At 53.0% G+C, this 16,986-nt stretch overlaps 1 protein-coding gene across 1 annotated transcript in view; it reads left to right on the forward strand.

The window, feature by feature from the left end:
- The window catches only part of Col4a2 (collagen type IV alpha 2 chain), a 141,478-nt gene extending 124,492 nt beyond the window's left edge, over nucleotides 1-16,986 (forward strand). The window contains 20 exon segments of the mRNA XM_059244928.1: nucleotides 963-1,133; nucleotides 2,005-2,148; nucleotides 4,682-4,804; nucleotides 5,060-5,241; nucleotides 5,476-5,539; nucleotides 5,705-5,779; nucleotides 6,081-6,188; nucleotides 6,428-6,535; nucleotides 7,500-7,571; nucleotides 8,459-8,584; nucleotides 9,096-9,212; nucleotides 10,639-10,800; nucleotides 10,895-10,993; nucleotides 11,277-11,296; nucleotides 11,298-11,424; nucleotides 11,565-11,681; nucleotides 12,719-12,820; nucleotides 12,823-12,909; nucleotides 13,730-14,016; nucleotides 15,816-16,986. Coding sequence (XP_059100911.1) covers nucleotides 963-1,133; nucleotides 2,005-2,148; nucleotides 4,682-4,804; nucleotides 5,060-5,241; nucleotides 5,476-5,539; nucleotides 5,705-5,779; nucleotides 6,081-6,188; nucleotides 6,428-6,535; nucleotides 7,500-7,571; nucleotides 8,459-8,584; nucleotides 9,096-9,212; nucleotides 10,639-10,800; nucleotides 10,895-10,993; nucleotides 11,277-11,296; nucleotides 11,298-11,424; nucleotides 11,565-11,681; nucleotides 12,719-12,820; nucleotides 12,823-12,909; nucleotides 13,730-14,016; nucleotides 15,816-16,073 — 2,549 coding nt within the window. The 3' untranslated portion in view covers nucleotides 16,074-16,986.

Raw genomic sequence — 16,986 nt, forward strand, 5'->3', positions numbered from 1 at the left:
GCCCGGGTTTACAAAGTGACAGGTGCTGAGACGGAGTTTCAGGCCTTCTGCTGACATGTTCCCAGAGGCTTAGCAGCTCCTCGTGCCACACAAGGTCTATAAAGATCCAGGAGAAAAAGCACAAAGAAAGGCCCGGCCCTAAATGCGCCACGCTTTATTAGATGGATGGTCTCACTCGTGAACAAGCTTGTGTTTGGTCAGGGTAAGGCAGGCAGAGGCTGGAGCGGGGTGAGCTGCACTTTTCAGAGGCCAAGGAGCCATGCAAATAGGAAGAGCCTGGCACTGAGAAGGAGGCGGGTGGCAGGAGAGTGGGAACAGGTACATAAGAAACAGGGCAACCAGAACAGACGCACAAGCGCCCGAGGGCTGGGCTGAGAGCTTATTTGAAGGAGAGGGGCGGTGGCCTGGGCAGTGAGATTGGGCAGCGGGTAGAAGGTGATGAATACCAAGCTGGGGGCCGCTGGAGATTTGAAATAGACAAATGTAGTAAGGGAGGGATTTAAAGGCCACCAGCTCCTTGCTATGAGGGAACCTGGGCAGTAGGGGGTGTAAGGGGACAGTGGTAGTTCTCCAGAGTCAGGACTGAGCCGGGGACTCAGGAAGGAGCAGGGCCCACCAAGCATCAGCCGGTCTCTGCTAAAAAACGGCTCTTGACTAACCCTGGGTCATTATGCCTGTCAAAGCTGGCAGTGTCCTGCTGCCCACCATGCCATTAGCATGAGTCCCATGGAGACAAGGAGCTATTCCTGGGGAGAGCCACACTGGACTCTCCCTCCATGGTCGGCCCTCAGCTTTGTCACGGTGACCTCTCTGGGAAGTCTCTCCCTGCCGGGCTCACAGGCCATATTTTAAGCTCACCTCTGTCGGGACAGTTTTCTGTTTTCCTCCAAGGAAATTTACCTTCTCAAAGGCATCGTAAGGGTTGCCTCATTGCCCTTTCATTTTGCTTCTCTCTCTGATAGGTTTGCCTGGAGACAGGGGTGAGCCCGGTGAGCCTGGTGTCCCTGGCCCTGTGGGCATGAAAGGTCTGTCTGGGGACAGAGGTGATGCCGGCATGTCAGGCGAGCGTGGTCATCCCGGAAGCCCTGGCTTTAAAGGAATGGCGGGGATGCCTGGCCTCCCCGGGCAAAAAGGTAAATGTCAAGTCAGGCAAGGACTTCCTCTGGTGGGGCCGTGAGGTGGGTCACACTCTGACTCAAGCAGCTATCCCAGGGGCCCCCACAGCTGGCTAGAGGCTGACCTCACACACCTGCAGGCCTGAAGCCACAGGAACCTAGAAGATTCTCGATGCTGCTTAATGTCCTCAGCATGCCAGTTTGTCACCTGACCTAGAAAGGTGGTTTTTCAGGGTTGAGGATTTAGCTCAGTGGTAGAACGCTTGCCTAGCAAGCACAAGGCTCTGGGTTCGATCCTCAGCTCTGGAAAAGAAAGAAAGAAAGAAAGAAAGAAAGAAAGAAAGAAAGAAAGAAAGAAAGAAAGAAAGAAAGGAGGAAAGAAAGGTGGTTTTTCCTAAGGGTTATCAACACAAGGAAGGTTCTAGACAGAACCTGCTGAAAACAGGGTCAGATCCTGGGCTGTTGGTGGTTTTTATCGAACACCTGACCCCTGGAATTGAATTCATCACACACACTGAAACAATTGCAAGTGATCCTTCATGGGTGGAAATCGCTGGAAGTACCTTGGTGACCTCCCCACAGCCCTGAGCATCTGCCCAGACCAGGGTCACTTTTGTCTGTGGGACCCATTCGAAATCCTCATGGGACCTTCTCCTGTGCCCTCACACTGTCATCCACCTGACTTCCATGGGCTCTTATCTGCAGACAGCTGTCCCTACATCCTCTGTCTGTACATGACTCTTAGAAAGTGGTTTTCCCAGAAATCCCTGCTCAGGGCAAGGGTCTTAGCAGTCTCCGTGTGAGTGGCATGGCCGCAGTGTCAAGGCTGCAGGAGACTGACCTGTCCCAACACTCGGTCCCTACTAACCTTCCCCTCCTTCCTCCAAAGGCGACCGGGGGTCACCAGGGATGGACGGCTTCCAGGGCATGCTGGGACTCAAGGGAAGACCAGGGTTCCCAGGAATCAAAGGAGAGGCTGGATTCTTCGGAGTGCCTGGTCTGAAGGGCCTGCCTGGAGAGCCGGGTGTTAAAGGTAGGGCCTTGCTTAAGATCCAGAGGTCTCTGCGTTCAGCAATTAAGCTGGACTCGGCAGGGCACATATCCGACTATCACATTATCTCTCAGATGTAGAATGAATATATATACATATACGTACGTGTACGTGTGTGTGTGTGTGTGTGTGTGTGTGTGTGGGTGTGTGTGGGTGTGTGTGGGTGTGTGGGTGTGTCATGAGAATACACAAAAGCCAGGAAGAGAAAGGGGACCAACAGGAGGGAGAAGAGGGGATAAGGAACTATAATCAACGTGTGTTGTAGGTGCGGATGACAATGTCCTGAGGAATCCTGTGGTTTTGTACAATTCCTGCTAATTAACAGGCAAATGAGCCGGGCACGGTAGTGACACCTGTGACCCCGTCTGCCCAGGAGGTGCAGGCAAGAGGCTCGAAGTTCCAGGCCAGCCTGGAGAACTTAGGGAGACCCTGGCTCAAAAATAAAATGTCTTTAAAATAAACATGAAAAGGGGCTGCTGCTGAAGCTCGGTGGCAGAGCATGTGGCCCTTGGGTCCATCCCCAGAAGCAGGGACACATGCAGGCAGAACACTGTATACATAACAAATAAATAAATAACAAGATGGTCACAAAAGCCCACTCCATCCTAATTGTCCCATAGCAAGTGTGAGGTGGTACACCAAGAGTGGAGAGGAGTGTGCTCTGAAAAGGGGACATGCAGCCAGGCGTGGTGGCACACACCTTTAATCCTCGCACTCAGGAGGCAGAAGCAGTTGGATCTCTATCTGTGAGTTCGAGGCCAGCCTGGTCTACATACTGAATTCAAGGACAGCCAGAGCTACACAGTGAGACCCTGACTCAAGAAAGAAAAGGGGGTGTGCCTTTGGCAAAGGAGGGGACAGCACTCTAGATGGAAGGGTGCTACCCAGAAATTCTCCTTGGAAAAGATAATTGAAAACTTACCCCTGGGCAAAAGTTTTTATGCAAGTGTTGAGAGCAGCCTTATTGATAATAACCAGAAATGGAAGCAACCCAAACAGCCACCCACCCCCAAATAAATAAAGTGTGGCATAGACACGGGACAGAACATGCAAGATCGGACAAGCAGTGAACCCTGGTTCCAGCTCCCATAGTTCCGTGTGTGACTTGTCCAGGGTAAGTAGGCCTGTAGATAAAAGCAGATGAGCAGTTTCTGAGGGCTGGAGTGGGAGACAGGAGGATGACTGGTAATGATTACAGGGCTTAACCCTCTCGGAGGAAAGTGTTCGAAGGTTAGATTTGGTGATGGCTGCACAGCTGAGCACACTAAAAACCGTTAAACTCCACTCTGTGAAACAGGAGTTGCAGCCTGGTGTAGTGGTGCACGCTCTTAATCCCAGCACTTGGGAGGCAGAGGCAGGTGGATCTCTGTGAGTTCAAAGCCAAGGCCAGCCTGGTCTACAGAGTGAGTTTCAGGACAGCCAGGGCTGTGCAGAGAAACCCTGTCTCAAAAAAAACAAAAAATACAAAACAGTGAATTGTAACCTGGTGTAGCGGTACACACCTTTAATACCAGCACTTGGGAGACAGAAGTAGGCGGATCTCTGTGAGTTCAAGGCTAGGCTGATCTACATAGGGAGTTCCAGGACAGCCAAAACTGTATAATGAGACCCTGTCTCAAAAACAAACAAAAACAGTGAGTTGCACAGTGTATAAATCTTACATCAACAAGGACACTTAAAAAGAACGGATGGAAAAAAAGAAAGAAAAGCAAGGAAAGGAAACCAGGCAGAAACAGGCTCTGTGTGAGTTGGAGGACAGCCTAGTCTACATAGGGGACCAGCCAGGGCTACAGAGCAAGACCTGTCTCCAAATGACAATGAACGCATCTTATGGGTCAAGGCTGGGCTACAGCTCAGTCGTATGCTTGCCTAATGTGCATGAAAGTCAGGGCTGAATCCCATGGGATGGGGGGCTACCCAAAGAACTGGGTTTGTTTTTTCATTTTAGCATTTCATTTTGTTTTCTTGAGATAGAGTCTTAGTATGTTGCCTAGACTGGTCTTGAACTCCTGCATTCAAACATCCCACCTCAGTCTCCCTATGACTGGAATGGCAGATCTATCCCACTGCGCCTAGCTAAAAGTTTCAATTTTAACAAATTTTTAGCAAAACAGTTCTTCCAAGATTTTAACCCAAACCTGTGTTTTTAGGTAAAATGTCACGCTAACTTAGATATTTCAGGACATAGAGCAAAAGTTGCTGATTTAAAGTTAAATTAGGACTGGGCATGCTCGTAATCCCAGGGCATGGGGAGATCTATGTTTAGTGAGCTCGAGGGCAGCCTGGACTATGTGGAACCTTATCTCAAACAAAACAGAACAAAGGGCTAAGAATTCAAATTAAGTTAAAATGCAGTTGCCCTGTGCCCTGCCGTCTCCCGGGCCTGCGGTCCCCCTGGATGCCCATCCCCTTGCTCAACAGCAGAGCTCTGAGAACAAGACCAGTTTAGTGTGTGATTCCCTCACCTTCGGGGTGGGGAGGTCTTGGGAAATGACAGAATTCTGTTTCCTTCCAGGAAACCGAGGGGACATGGGCCCCCCAGGACCGCCTCCTCTCATCCAGCCGGGGATGAAGGATATCAAAGGAGAGAAAGGAGATGAGGGGCCCATGGGCCTGAAAGGCTACCTGGGCGTGAAAGGTGAGGCGCCGCACAGCTGGGGGCCCTGCCCGGGGGCCCTGCCCTCTGCCAGGCTTACTCCTCGGTGCTCTAAGCCTCCCCACCCCTCAGCGTCTCCCCCAGTTATACTTGGGGCTGTTCCTGACACCAGAGCCGAGTCCCTTTTCCGTGCTGTGGTTTGTAGCTCTGCACACTGGGAGATGTGTCTGGAGTGAAGTTGCCGGCATGGGGAGAAAAGGGTCCTGCCCTCACCAGGCCTCACTGCTCTTCCTGCAGGTGTCCAAGGAATGCCTGGGGTCCCAGGGCTGTCTGGGATCCCCGGGCTACCGGGGAGGCCTGGTTACATCAAAGGAGTCAAGGGTGACATCGGAGTCCCTGGCATACCAGGCTTGCCAGGGCAGCAGGGGGTGATTGGCCCTCCTGGAATTACCGGATTCCCAGGATTCACAGGAAGCAGGGTGAGTGGGTGCCTCTGTCTGCCGGTCCTATACGATCCACTCCCCTCCACTGCTCTGGGATGGAGCCACAGATTTGGGAGCAGCAAAGGCTGTTCTATAAGCCATGGGCCAATATAAGGACAAGGCTCCCTGTGCCTGTCAGTGGCGGCCTGAGGGCTCCCCAGCGACCATGGCCCTGTCCTGGGTTTTCAGTGCACGAAGCTTCAATATTGTTTCTGCTCGATTTTGTCTTAGGGTGAAAAGGGTGCTCCAGGAAGAGCAGGGTTTTTTGGCGAGACTGGCCCCACTGGGGACTTTGGTAAGTGTCACTGGGGCAGTCGAAGAAGGGGGGCCAGAGCTTAGCTCCTGCTGGTGTGAGGTGCCATCGGGCCTGGGGGTGCTGCTGGGCATTTGGAGCCAGACTGCAGAGTAGAAGGCCCGAAGCTAATTCCCTAGATCTCATCATCTTCTCTGCGTGTCACAGGTGATATCGGGGATACCGTGAACTTACCAGGAAGCCCGGGCCTGAAGGGGGAACGGGGAGTCACCGGAATTCCAGGTACACAAGTTATTTTGTTTCTTCAATCACTGACAGCCCAGAGCATTGTCTCTGGGCCTGGCTGAGTGTTGCCATAAGAGACGACAGTGAATGACTGAGGTCTTCCAAGCCACTGCATGAACGAGTCTGAATCACTTACTGAACTGGGGGACAAACCCAAGAGCTCCCCCGCCATCGTCTCCTGGAAGTGACTGCAGCCAGAAGCAGCCCCCATGTCTGGGAGCAGCAGATGCAGCCACATGCCAGCATGTGTCATTCCTAGAAAGCATGCTCACTCCACACAGCAAATCTCTGGTTCCAGGTCTCAAGGGATTCTTTGGAGAGAAAGGAGCCCAAGGTGAAGTTGGATTTCCCGGGATAACAGGCGTACCTGGAGGCCAGGGCTCTCCCGGACTCAAAGGACAGACAGGTGAGACTGTAGCCACAGCCTGGCCAGGGCTGTGGCCCCCTGGCACCCGCAGCAAGTGGCCAGCCACCTTTGCCATTTCATCCTCCACAGCAATACATAGCGGCGCCATGTGGGCTATGGGAGCACTTAGTCATGGGGAATGCTCAGGGCCAGTTAGGACCTCCTGGGAGCTTCCCTAGAGGCCTGCTGCACCTGCAAGGTCTCCACATGTTCAGACTTACCTGCACATTTCCCAACAGGTTTTCCAGGGCTCACAGGGCTGCAAGGGCCACAGGGAGAGCCGGGACGGAGCGGAGTACCCGGTGACAAGGGGGATTACGGCTGGCCAGGAGTGCCAGGGTTACCAGGTAAGGGAATCTCCTTCCAGGAAGACAGACAAGTGACCACCAGCACTCGGGGCCAAGTTGCCAGATTGCAAGGATAGGAATCTCTCTGTAGGCTGCTAACATTGTGGGCCCCATGGGTATACAGGGATAGATACGTCAGGGGCTGACTGTGGTCACAGGACACTCTCAGTACAGGTTTGCAGCTGTGGAATCCACTGGCCATAAGTCAGACACACTCCTCAGCAAGGAGTGGATATGCTCACAGAAAAGTGACCTGAAGCTTCCAGGGGGGTCTCTGGCCTTTCTTTAATCACTCTACAGAGGATATAAGCAGGTCAGAAGGACATACACAAGTGTCCTCATGTCCTGTTGCTGGCTGCCATGGGGCCATGTAAAAGGTTATAAGACCCTGACACTAAACCCTGGGCTTCCATGACCACACTCAACCCCGAGGCCATCTGTGCTCTGTGTCTTTAGAAATGCTTAAACTTAGAAATCGAGAGAATGGAATTAACACCAGGGGCTCTGCTCCAAGCAAAGCTTCGTGGGTATTTTTTTAATTACATTGTGTGTATACACACAACTGACTGGGAGCCGGGTGTGCCAGGGTGCATGTAGGGGAGGTGAGTTCTCTCCTTCCATGGAGAGACTGGGCTGGGTTGTCGGTCATGGAAGCAAGCACCCTTACCCCCTGAGCCATCCCACTGGCCCAAGGACAGCTTTTATAAATCAGGCATATGCCATGACAGGCATCCCAGAAATAGTGCCTCTCTGTCCCCTTCCAGCTCTAAACGTCCTAAAGTGTCTGGAAAATGTTTACACGTTGGCCCGTGGGTCACGTGAGTGACAGTTTGCTTGTCAGATGAAGGTCCATGCCGCTCACAGGCACAAAGGGACGCGTGTTAGAACTGTCCGGGGACCGCTCCCAGCCAGAGCCTCCCGGTGTCCTACGTGGCATGACTAATGACAAGCCAATTCCCCACAGGTTTTCCAGGAATCCGAGGGATCAGCGGATTGCACGGCCTGCCAGGCACCAAAGGCTTCCCCGGATCCCCAGGTATCTACAGTGATTTTATAAAAATCATCCCTGTCCAGTGGGGAATTTTGTTGTTTTGGTTTTTGGTCTTTTGAGACAGGGTTTCTTTGTAATAGCCCTGGCTGTCCTGGACTCACTTTGTAAACCAGGCTGGATTCGAACTCACAGAGATCCACCTGCCTCTGCCTCCCAAGTGCTGGGATTAAAGCTGTGCGCCATCACCACCTGGCGGGAAATTTTTAAAAATATATTTAAACAAGAGGGGGAAAAATCATCCTATAAGTGCTACTTGATCAAACTTTATAGATGTTTGCATGAGTAAATATTCGTCTACCTGCAGGAAATACATGCACTCATGTTCCCATTAACAGTTGGGGTCCAGTATCATTTGCAAATGACAAGTAATCCTGGTGAAGCTGTAGCAGCCATAGTGAGGCTGTGGCGGCTGTGGTGAGGCCGTGGCGGCCGTGGTGAGGCCGTGGCGGCCGTGGTGAGGCCGTGGCAATTACTGTGTATTGTTCAGTTTGCTTTGAGCACCTGACATGTGAACAGGAAATATTTTAAATAAGGGCAAATTTTCAAAACCCAGTCAAGGCAGAGCATGAGAAGAGCCGCCAGAACCAGGAGACCTGGGGTGGGGTCCCCAAGCACGGCCAGCTACTGCCGTGATCTCAGACTCTCTGAAGGCCAAGGTCTTCTGTCCTTAGAGAGAAGGTTCTACTGTGTTCTCTGTGACATCCCTTCTGAGTCTCAGATTCCATGATGCTGAGACCAGAGCTAGAGGACATGGTGGTGACTGCCTGTTTCTCTACTTGACACTCTGAGGACTGTCATACCACACAAGACAGGCCACCTCCCCCGAGTGGATGGAGTTGGCGCTAACCGCTGCTCTTGGAATTCTACCGCAGGTGCTGACGTCCATGGAGACCCAGGGTTCCCAGGCCCCACTGGAGACAGGGGTGACCGAGGAGAAGCCAACATACTTCCAGGCCCTGTGGGAGCTGCAGGGCAGAAAGGGGAGCGGGGAACCCCAGGTAAGTAGCTGTCTCCATGAGCAGACCCCACAGCATGTCCAAGGTCCTCGGAGGAGAATCCATGGGCACAAACTCTTAGCTCATCTCTATTACGGTACTCTGTGGTCTAGCCTATTTTACCCCAATGCTGGCTCATTTTCCAGCCCCACTCAGTTGATAAAGGACAAGCTCTCCCTTCTTCCTTGCCTGAGTCCCTGAATGGGGGACTGGCTGTGGTCATGCACTCCAGCCTCCCATCCTCATGGGCTCTAACAGCCATTCTCTCGAGGCAGTGTCTAGGCTCACGCTTTCTAGTGGGTTCTCGGGATTCATGGTGACTGGTGGCTGACAGGAGCTGGTGGGACAGGCCAGCCTCCTGAGCACATGCCTCTTCCTCCCCTGAAATGTCCCTTGTCCTAAGGACACCCATCTCAGCCTCTGTGACACTTCCTCTAGAGAGAACAGCATGAGAGGAGAGTGGGATCCTTGAAAATGGGCAGATGGGACTAAACTGACTTGTTTTCCTCCTCAGGGGAGCGTGGCCCAGCCGGAAGCCCAGGACTTCAGGGTTTCCCTGGCATCTCTCCGCCATCCAACATATCCGGGCCACCTGGTGATGTAGGGGCACCAGGAATATTTGGCTTAGAAGGTAGGCAGCGGCTGTAATGGCTGACGTGTCCAGGGGAGGAGTTTTATCCCACACACTGTACGGACAGGCGAAGGAATGGGTGCCACCACCAACCGTCACGCACACCACACCATCCCCATGACACCCCATGACAGGATGAGCCCGTTCCTGCCTGTGTGGCATCAGAACTGCTCCAAGTTTGCTTCTTTCTCACCATTCAGTGTTTGAGTCTTTAATTCGCACTCACCAACCACATCTACCATGAACCAGCTAAGTATTAAAAAGAGGCAGAGCTGGGTGTGGTAGCACATGCTGGTAATCCCAGCACTTGGAGGAGGCAAGAACATCTGGGACGTAAGCAACTTCAGGCCAGCTTGAAAAATACATAATTAGCTGGGCGGTGGTGGCGCACGCCTTTAATCCCAGCACTCGGGAGGCAGAGCCAGGCGGATCTCTGTGAGTTCGAGGCCAGCCTGGGCTACCAAGTGAGTTCCAGGAAAGGCGCAAAGCTACACAGAGAAACCCTGTCTCAAAAAAAAAAAAAAAAAAAAAAGGAAAAATACATAATGAGACCATATATGAAAAATAAGCCGGGCAGTGGTGGTGCATGCCTTTAATCCCAGCACTTGGGAGGCAGAGCCAGGTGGATCTCTGTGAGTTCGAAGCCAGCCTGGTCTACAGAGTAAGATCCAGGACAGGCACCAAAACCACACAGAGAAACCCTGTCTAGAAAAAAAAAAAAAAAAAGAAAAAAAAAAAAGAAAGAAAGAAAAATAGGGGGGAGAGGTGATGGCGTGAAGCTACCAACTAACAATTATTTGAACATCAGTGTTCCTGTAGACATTATTTAAAAAGACAGGAGACAGAGGCTGCCCAAGTGACCATTGATAAAAGATAAGCAAAATGCAGTTTATGCATTACGGTACGATACTAACCTCTAAAAGGAATTTCTGACATGCACAACTGACGGGGATGAGGGTGGAATGCTGAGTGATGTTTCCCAGTCACAAAGGATAAACAGCACATGGCTCCATGTACAGAAGGCTCCTGGACCTGTCAAACCCACAAGGCAGAGAGGAGATGGTTTCCTGGGTCAAGGAGGGTGTGGTTTAGTGAGGACAGAGCCCATCAAGGAGGGTGAGGCCTCTGGGGTTGGAGTGTGATGTGGGAAAGCCTAGGATGTTCCCTTTAAAACTTTAAAACGGTAACTTTTATGTTACATGTTTTGTCACTGTTTTTTGTTTTGGTTTGTCTTGGTATTTGGGGTTTTGTTTATTTGTTTTGTCCTGTTTTTAAAGAGATACTGTTGCTGTTGCCAGCTCTCCAGAAGCTGGCTTCCAGGGCAGTGACTAGGTATAATGCCAGACTCCCCATAGCAAGCAGCTTGTCCATGACGGGGCTCCCTGACCCATCTGTAACCTTTCCACACTGTGACTTCTGCCCTCAGGCTACCGAGGCCCTCCAGGACCACCTGGGTCAGATGCACTCCCTGGAATCAAAGGAGATGAGGGGAGTTCCGGAGCTCCAGGATTGCCGGGAGAGAAAGGATGGGTTGGAGACCCAGGGCCCCAGGGCCAGCCTGGTGTAGTTGGTCTTCCAGGGGAGAAAGGTAACGGTGTCCGTATGAAGGGACCAGTGCTGCGGGCAGGGGGCTGCAGACCCTGTTCCGTGCATTGGTCCTGACCGGCCTGTCTTCATTGCAGGGCCTAGGGGTGAGCAAGGATTCATGGGTAACACTGGGCCCTCTGGGAACGTGGGTGACAGAGGCCCCAAAGGACCCAAAGGAGACCAAGGATTCCCAGGTGAGTGGTGCCTGCGGAGCCTGTGGGGTGACAGCTCCGACCTGTCCCTCACTGGAATGTGCCCCATTCTCTAAAGGGTGGAGACAAAAACTAGGCAGGCTGCCAGTGCTCCCAGGGCCTTGGTGGAAGGTGAGCGTTGAGTGGTCAGTGTGAGGGGACCCTTCAGATGTGACGCTGTGTGCCTTCAGGGTGGGCTTCAGTGAGAAGAAGTGGGTGAGGTCAAAGTGGAAACACCAGGGGGTCCCCTGTTCCCGGCACTCATGGCTTGCTCTTTACCCTGCAGGCGCTCCTGGCTCCATGGGAATCTCCAGGGCATTCCAGGCATCCCCCAGAGATTGCCACCCAGCCTGGGACCATGGGTCCGCAGGGCAGGAGAGGCCTTCCCGGTGCACAGGGAGAGATGGGGCCTCAGGGCCCTCCAGGAGATCCAGGTAGGGCTCTGGGCAGGGCCCGTGTCCCCCACCCCATGCCGAGAAAGGTCCCCATCCCTTGCTCTGTACCCACCTCTGTCCTCTTGGGCTTGACACACATTGCTGAGCACAGTAACACTCACTTACTTGATGTCTCACAGGTTTCCGTGGGGCTCCAGGCAAGGCTGGGCCCCAGGGCAGAGGAGGTGTGTCTGCTGTTCCGGGGTTCCGGGGAGACCAAGGGCCCATGGGACAGCAGGGCCCAGTCGGCCAGGAAGGTACGTGATTGGGTGGCTGATGGGACAGAAGTTCTGCTGAGGGTGGGGACACCTTCACCAGTCTACAGGTGAGGAACAGACAGGTGCCTTGCGGAGCTGGGACAAAGCTTCCAACCCAGCAGTAGTCACAACCCAAGCATGTCCTGGGTGCTGCAAGGACCTGCATTATTTCTTAGAAGTATTGGTATACGGGCCAGAAGTAACAGCAGTTTTTATGTTCCTCCCTCCCACCAACCCCCCCAAAAAAAAAAGATTTGTTTAAATCAACCCAAGCTTGGTCTAAGTGGCAGTGGCACTAAGCTAAAACAAAATCCAAGGGATGTCACCAATGTCAGTCAAAAGACAGTGAGCCACCAAGGAGTGCCCTGTGGTGGCAGGTGTGGGCGGCAACGGAGACATATGTCCTGCAGCAGGGGCACGTCGGAGTTAGTCCTAGGCAGGAAGCTGCGATGGAAAGGGAGTCCTAAGAAAGCAGGCATAGAGGATGTGCCTCAGGGAGACTGGTGGGTGACAGGGCCCGTGTCTGCTGACTGCCAGACAAGATGTGCTCGGTCTCCTGGGCAGAACCAGGGCCCTCAACAGCAGTTACAGCAGGCGGGCGTCCTCTTCCCGAAGAGTGTTCTACCCTGAATGAACACCCTCACTTGCCCTGAGCTGCTGCTCTGAGAAGTGGTTATCCTGGGAGGGAGAGGCCCTGTTTGCAGGGGTGGTGACAGCGGGCACTGACGGTCCCCTGAGGCCTCTCAGCCCAAGGCGCTCCAGTTCTGCTGTGCACCCGGTCTCCCTGGAGGAGTGTGCCTGTAGCCACTGTCTTTTCTGTTCATGTCTGGGGCCATCATTATTCTCCTGTTCACTTCCCGAGCTGATGTGGGTTTATCTTTCCTGGGGCTTTTGGTCTAGAAAGCCTAAATAAACCCCCAAGCTTTGGGGAGGAAGAGAAGCAGGTATCCTGTAAATGAACTGGGATACTGCCCTCTGCCCTGGTGCCCTGAAGGCCCACAGGCATTGAACAGTGGCCACTTTCTCTCGGGTCCTAGGGGAGCCGGGCCGTCCAGGGAGCCCAGGCCTTCCAGGGATGCCAGGCCGAAGTGTCAGCATCGGCTACCTCCTGGTGAAACACAGCCAGACGGACCAGGAGCCATGTGTCCTGTGGGCATGAACAAGCTCTGGAGTGGGTACAGCCTGCTGTACTTCGAGGGCCAGGAGAAAGCCCACAACCAGGACTTAGGTAGGTGCTGCCGTCACGCCCCAGCTCTTCCAGGCTTGATGGTGGTCCCTGTGAGTTTGTGAGCCCCTGAGATGAGTTTCTCCCAGCCACACGGCCCACCACCTTCTCCAGGCGTAGCTGAGGCCGAGATGGCCATGGAGACTGAAGTCCTTACCACACCCTCAGCTCAGGACCCTCACACAGGGCCTTTTAATTCGACGTAGCGTCCATACCTCACAAGTAGCTCTAGCCAAGCACCGCCCTCCCCACTGGAGGCTCCAGCTGCTTCAATAAGTTGGAGACAGACCAGAGATGTGAGGGGATGGACTTAAATCAATCCTTCCACTCAGATGCTCACAAAAAAAGAGGCATAGCGCACGTGTGTGCCTTTAACGGCGCAAATTTAAGAAATACAAAACACACAAGATCAAAGTGAGTGGGTGTGTCTGCCTGCCATCCCTCGGAGGGGCCAAAGTGCACATGGAGGGCTGGAGTGTTCTGTGTGTCAGTGTTGGTGACACCAGGGCCACCAGCTGGACTCTAGCAATGTGGACATTCCTGTTTGTGGTCCCATCCCCACAGTAAGCTTTACAACGCAATAGAGAAAGACAAACAAGATACGACCCAAACTAGCAGTAGGAACGGGGCGTAAGGGCAGGGCTCAAACCCTGCTGATTCGCTGAGGGTGGACCCTGTCTGCCTGAAAGCTTTGCAGTGTGAAAAGTAACACCTGCCCTGAGCTGGAGAGAGCCTTGGCCAGAGTCCAAGGCTGGTTTTGTGTCTAGTGGCGGCAGAGAGGTGGAGGCAGGACTATAGACATTCTCGTGTGCTCCTCACGCAGGGCTGGCGGGCTCCTGTCTGGCTCGCTTCAGCACTATGCCTTTTCTGTACTGCAATCCGGGTGACGTCTGCTACTACGCTAGCCGCAATGACAAGTCCTATTGGCTCTCTACCACTGCCCCACTGCCCATGATGCCCGTGGCCGAGGAGGAAATCAAGCCCTACATCAGCCGCTGCTCTGTGTGTGAGGCCCCAGCTGTGGCCATTGCCGTCCACAGCCAAGATGTCTCCATACCCCACTGCCCAGCCGGGTGGCGGAGCTTGTGGATCGGATATTCCTTCCTCATGGTACGTGGTGCTTTTCCGTTCTCTGAGCATGGAACCAGGTGGAACTTTCCCCATCTCCACCCTAGCTGGGACGCAGGAGAGACGCATGCATTTGGAAGAATAAATCAGGGCTGCAGATTTGAGCTCAGGGGGTAAAGTTTGGATCCTCAGCACCCATGTAAATGCCAGTCAGGTGGAGCATGCCTGTAACCTCAGTGCTGGGAGACAGACAGTAGGATCCTAGGCACTCTCTTGCCAGCCAGACTAGCCAAAAGGTGCCAGATTCAATGAGACACCTCCTTCTCAAAAAATACAGTGGGAACCAATCAAAAAACACCCAATTTAAACCTGTGACCTCCATATAAGCACACACACACATGCACGCACATGCACACACACGCGCACACACACATTATATGGGGCAATTGCTCAAGTTGTGAGTCATACAAGAGCACCTGGAACAGGAGTTGAGGACCATAATTCAGCTTGATGTGGGCTAACTGAGCCATGTGCCGGGTAAGGAAGGGACTTTCTTTGCCCAGGGTGAGGATTAATTTGCCACCAGGCATTTGCACACAATGCCGTTTGTCTGTCTTAGCACCCTGATTTGCAGAGTTAACAGAAGAATTCTATCAAAGTGCTGAGACCCTTGTTCCGAGTCTTTCTGGAACGCAGGACACCCTACACAGCACACACTGACTGTTTGGTCTCATGCCTCCACCAACCCTGTGGGACGCTCTTGCATTCAGAGCCCCACCTTGGCTAGTCCTGTGGTGTTCACTCACATGTTAATTTTTAGTTTGGTTTTAGTTTGGCTCTTCCAAAAGAGTCCCACTGTAGGACAACCTATCCTTGAATTCTTTTTTTTTTTTTTATAAAGATTTATCTATTTATTATGTATATAACATGTATGACTGCGGACCAGAAGAGGGCACCAGATCTCATTACAGATGGTTGGGAGCTACTATGTGGTTGCTGGGAATTGAACTCAGGACCCTCTGGAAGAGCAGCCAGTGCTCTTAACCTCTGAGCCATCTCTCCAGCCCTATCCTTGAATTCTTAATAATCCTCCTGCTTTAGCTTACAAACATGAGCTCCAATCCCTGACTATTAGAGGTTTTTGTTTTTTTTCCCATCTACTTGGGCATTTTGAATGGATGATTTATTGCCTTTTACATTTTGTTTAACCAAAATGTAGTCAGCCATATCTGCAGATTGTATCTATTTCCTGGTTGCAGCTTTCACTAAACAATCAGCCATGGGTGCTGTGGTTCATGCCATGTCTGCACCTGCAGCACCCTCCTCCAGCATCAGGGCGACGACTGTGTGTGTGAGGCCCAGTCCCCCAGCATCGCCGGGCACCCTGACGGCAGAGCACTGTCCCCAGGGTCTGTGTTGACAGGGATTCCTGTTATTGACTTAATGAACCACCATGGGAGGTGGCTTGGTTGGTAGAGCACTTGACTGGCATGCACCAAGTCCTCAGTTTTATCTCCAGCACCGAATAAGCTGGGCCCAGGAGCCGCTACCTGTAAGCCTCACACTCAGGAGTGGAGGCAGGACGAGCAAGAACTCAAGTCACCCTCTGCCATGCAGAGGGCTCAGGGACAGCCTGGGCTACATGAGAGCCTGTGAAAACGAGGAGTGGTGGTGTGTGCTCCCCATCTGAGCTACTTGGGACACTAAGGGAGGAGCAATCATTTGATTCCAGGACTAGGGCAACATAAGGAGTTTCTGCCTTTAAGTGTGTAAATAACACTCAGCAGAAGTGTTTCCAGCACGTGGCCCCTAACACACTCCATCTCCTGCTCTCTGCACAGCACACCGCAGCTGGGGACGAAGGCGGCGGCCAGTCACTGGTGTCCCCGGGGAGCTGTCTGGAGGACTTCCGCGCGACGCCTTTCATTGAGTGTAACGGAGGCCGCGGGACCTGCCACTACTTCGCTAACAAGTACAGCTTCTGGCTGACCACAATCCCCGAGCAGAACTTCCAGGGCACGCCGTCGGCCGACACGCTCAAGGCCGGCCTCATCCGCACCCATATTAGCCGCTGCCAAGTGTGCATGAAGAACCTGTAAGCCGTCCACCCTGCCCGCCGCCGCCGGCAGCTGCGTGGGAAGGCCTCTTTGGTGCTCATTCTTCCGTATTTGTTTTTTTTGTGTTTGAGACAGTGTCTCACTTTTCATCCCTGCCTAGCCTGGAACTATGTAACCCAGGCTGGCCTCCAACTCGTGGCAAACCTACTGCCTCAGCTTCCCAAGTGCTGGGATTACGGGCATGTGCCACCACACCCAGCTTGGTGCTTACTCTTAACTTATTACCTCAGATGCTGACCCCAAAGTTGATCTTAGTATTTTCTTTCCAAAGAAAAACTACCAAAACAGCTCTGCACCAGCACTCACACCAACTGCCTGGCAGCAAGTGGGCACTGGTTCCTCCAGGCTCTACCACCTGTGGGTCTCAGCCCTGCCAACATGGGAGCAGCCCATGGACCCCCTCACCATGTAGGACATGGGCATCGTGCCACCAGGGGTAGCCAACAACAACTGTCTGTGTGTCTCTGGGCTTCCACTGTGTGCAGGTGGCTCCTCTTCCTTCAGCCTTTCCCTAGAATGAGGCAGATTCTGCAGGACAGCAAAGGGGGCCGGCCAATGATGGCTGAGGATCACTGCCACCTGTTTCCTTGGCGGAGGGGATGGCAGTACTATTTGCTACCAAATCCATAGCTGCTACCTCCCAAGTCCCCACATGATGGCATCTGCCCTTTTAAGACCGTGACAGTGGCACACGTGGCTCTGGCTCCAGCCAGACCGACAGGGAGGGAGAGGTCTCGCCAGCCTTCACCAGCATCTGCAGGAAGGTACACTTAGCAAGCCGTTCACAGTGGTGCCCCCCCAACCTGTGTCACCTTAAACACCCCCCACCTCGTTCCTGCAGCAAGCCGTTCTATGCCTTTCCTGTGTAATGCCACAAATAAAGATATTCTAAGTA

This window comes from Peromyscus eremicus, chromosome 17 (assembly GCF_949786415.1).
Source record: "Peromyscus eremicus chromosome 17, PerEre_H2_v1, whole genome shotgun sequence".
In the NCBI taxonomy this organism is placed as follows: Eukaryota; Metazoa; Chordata; class Mammalia; order Rodentia; family Cricetidae; genus Peromyscus; species Peromyscus eremicus.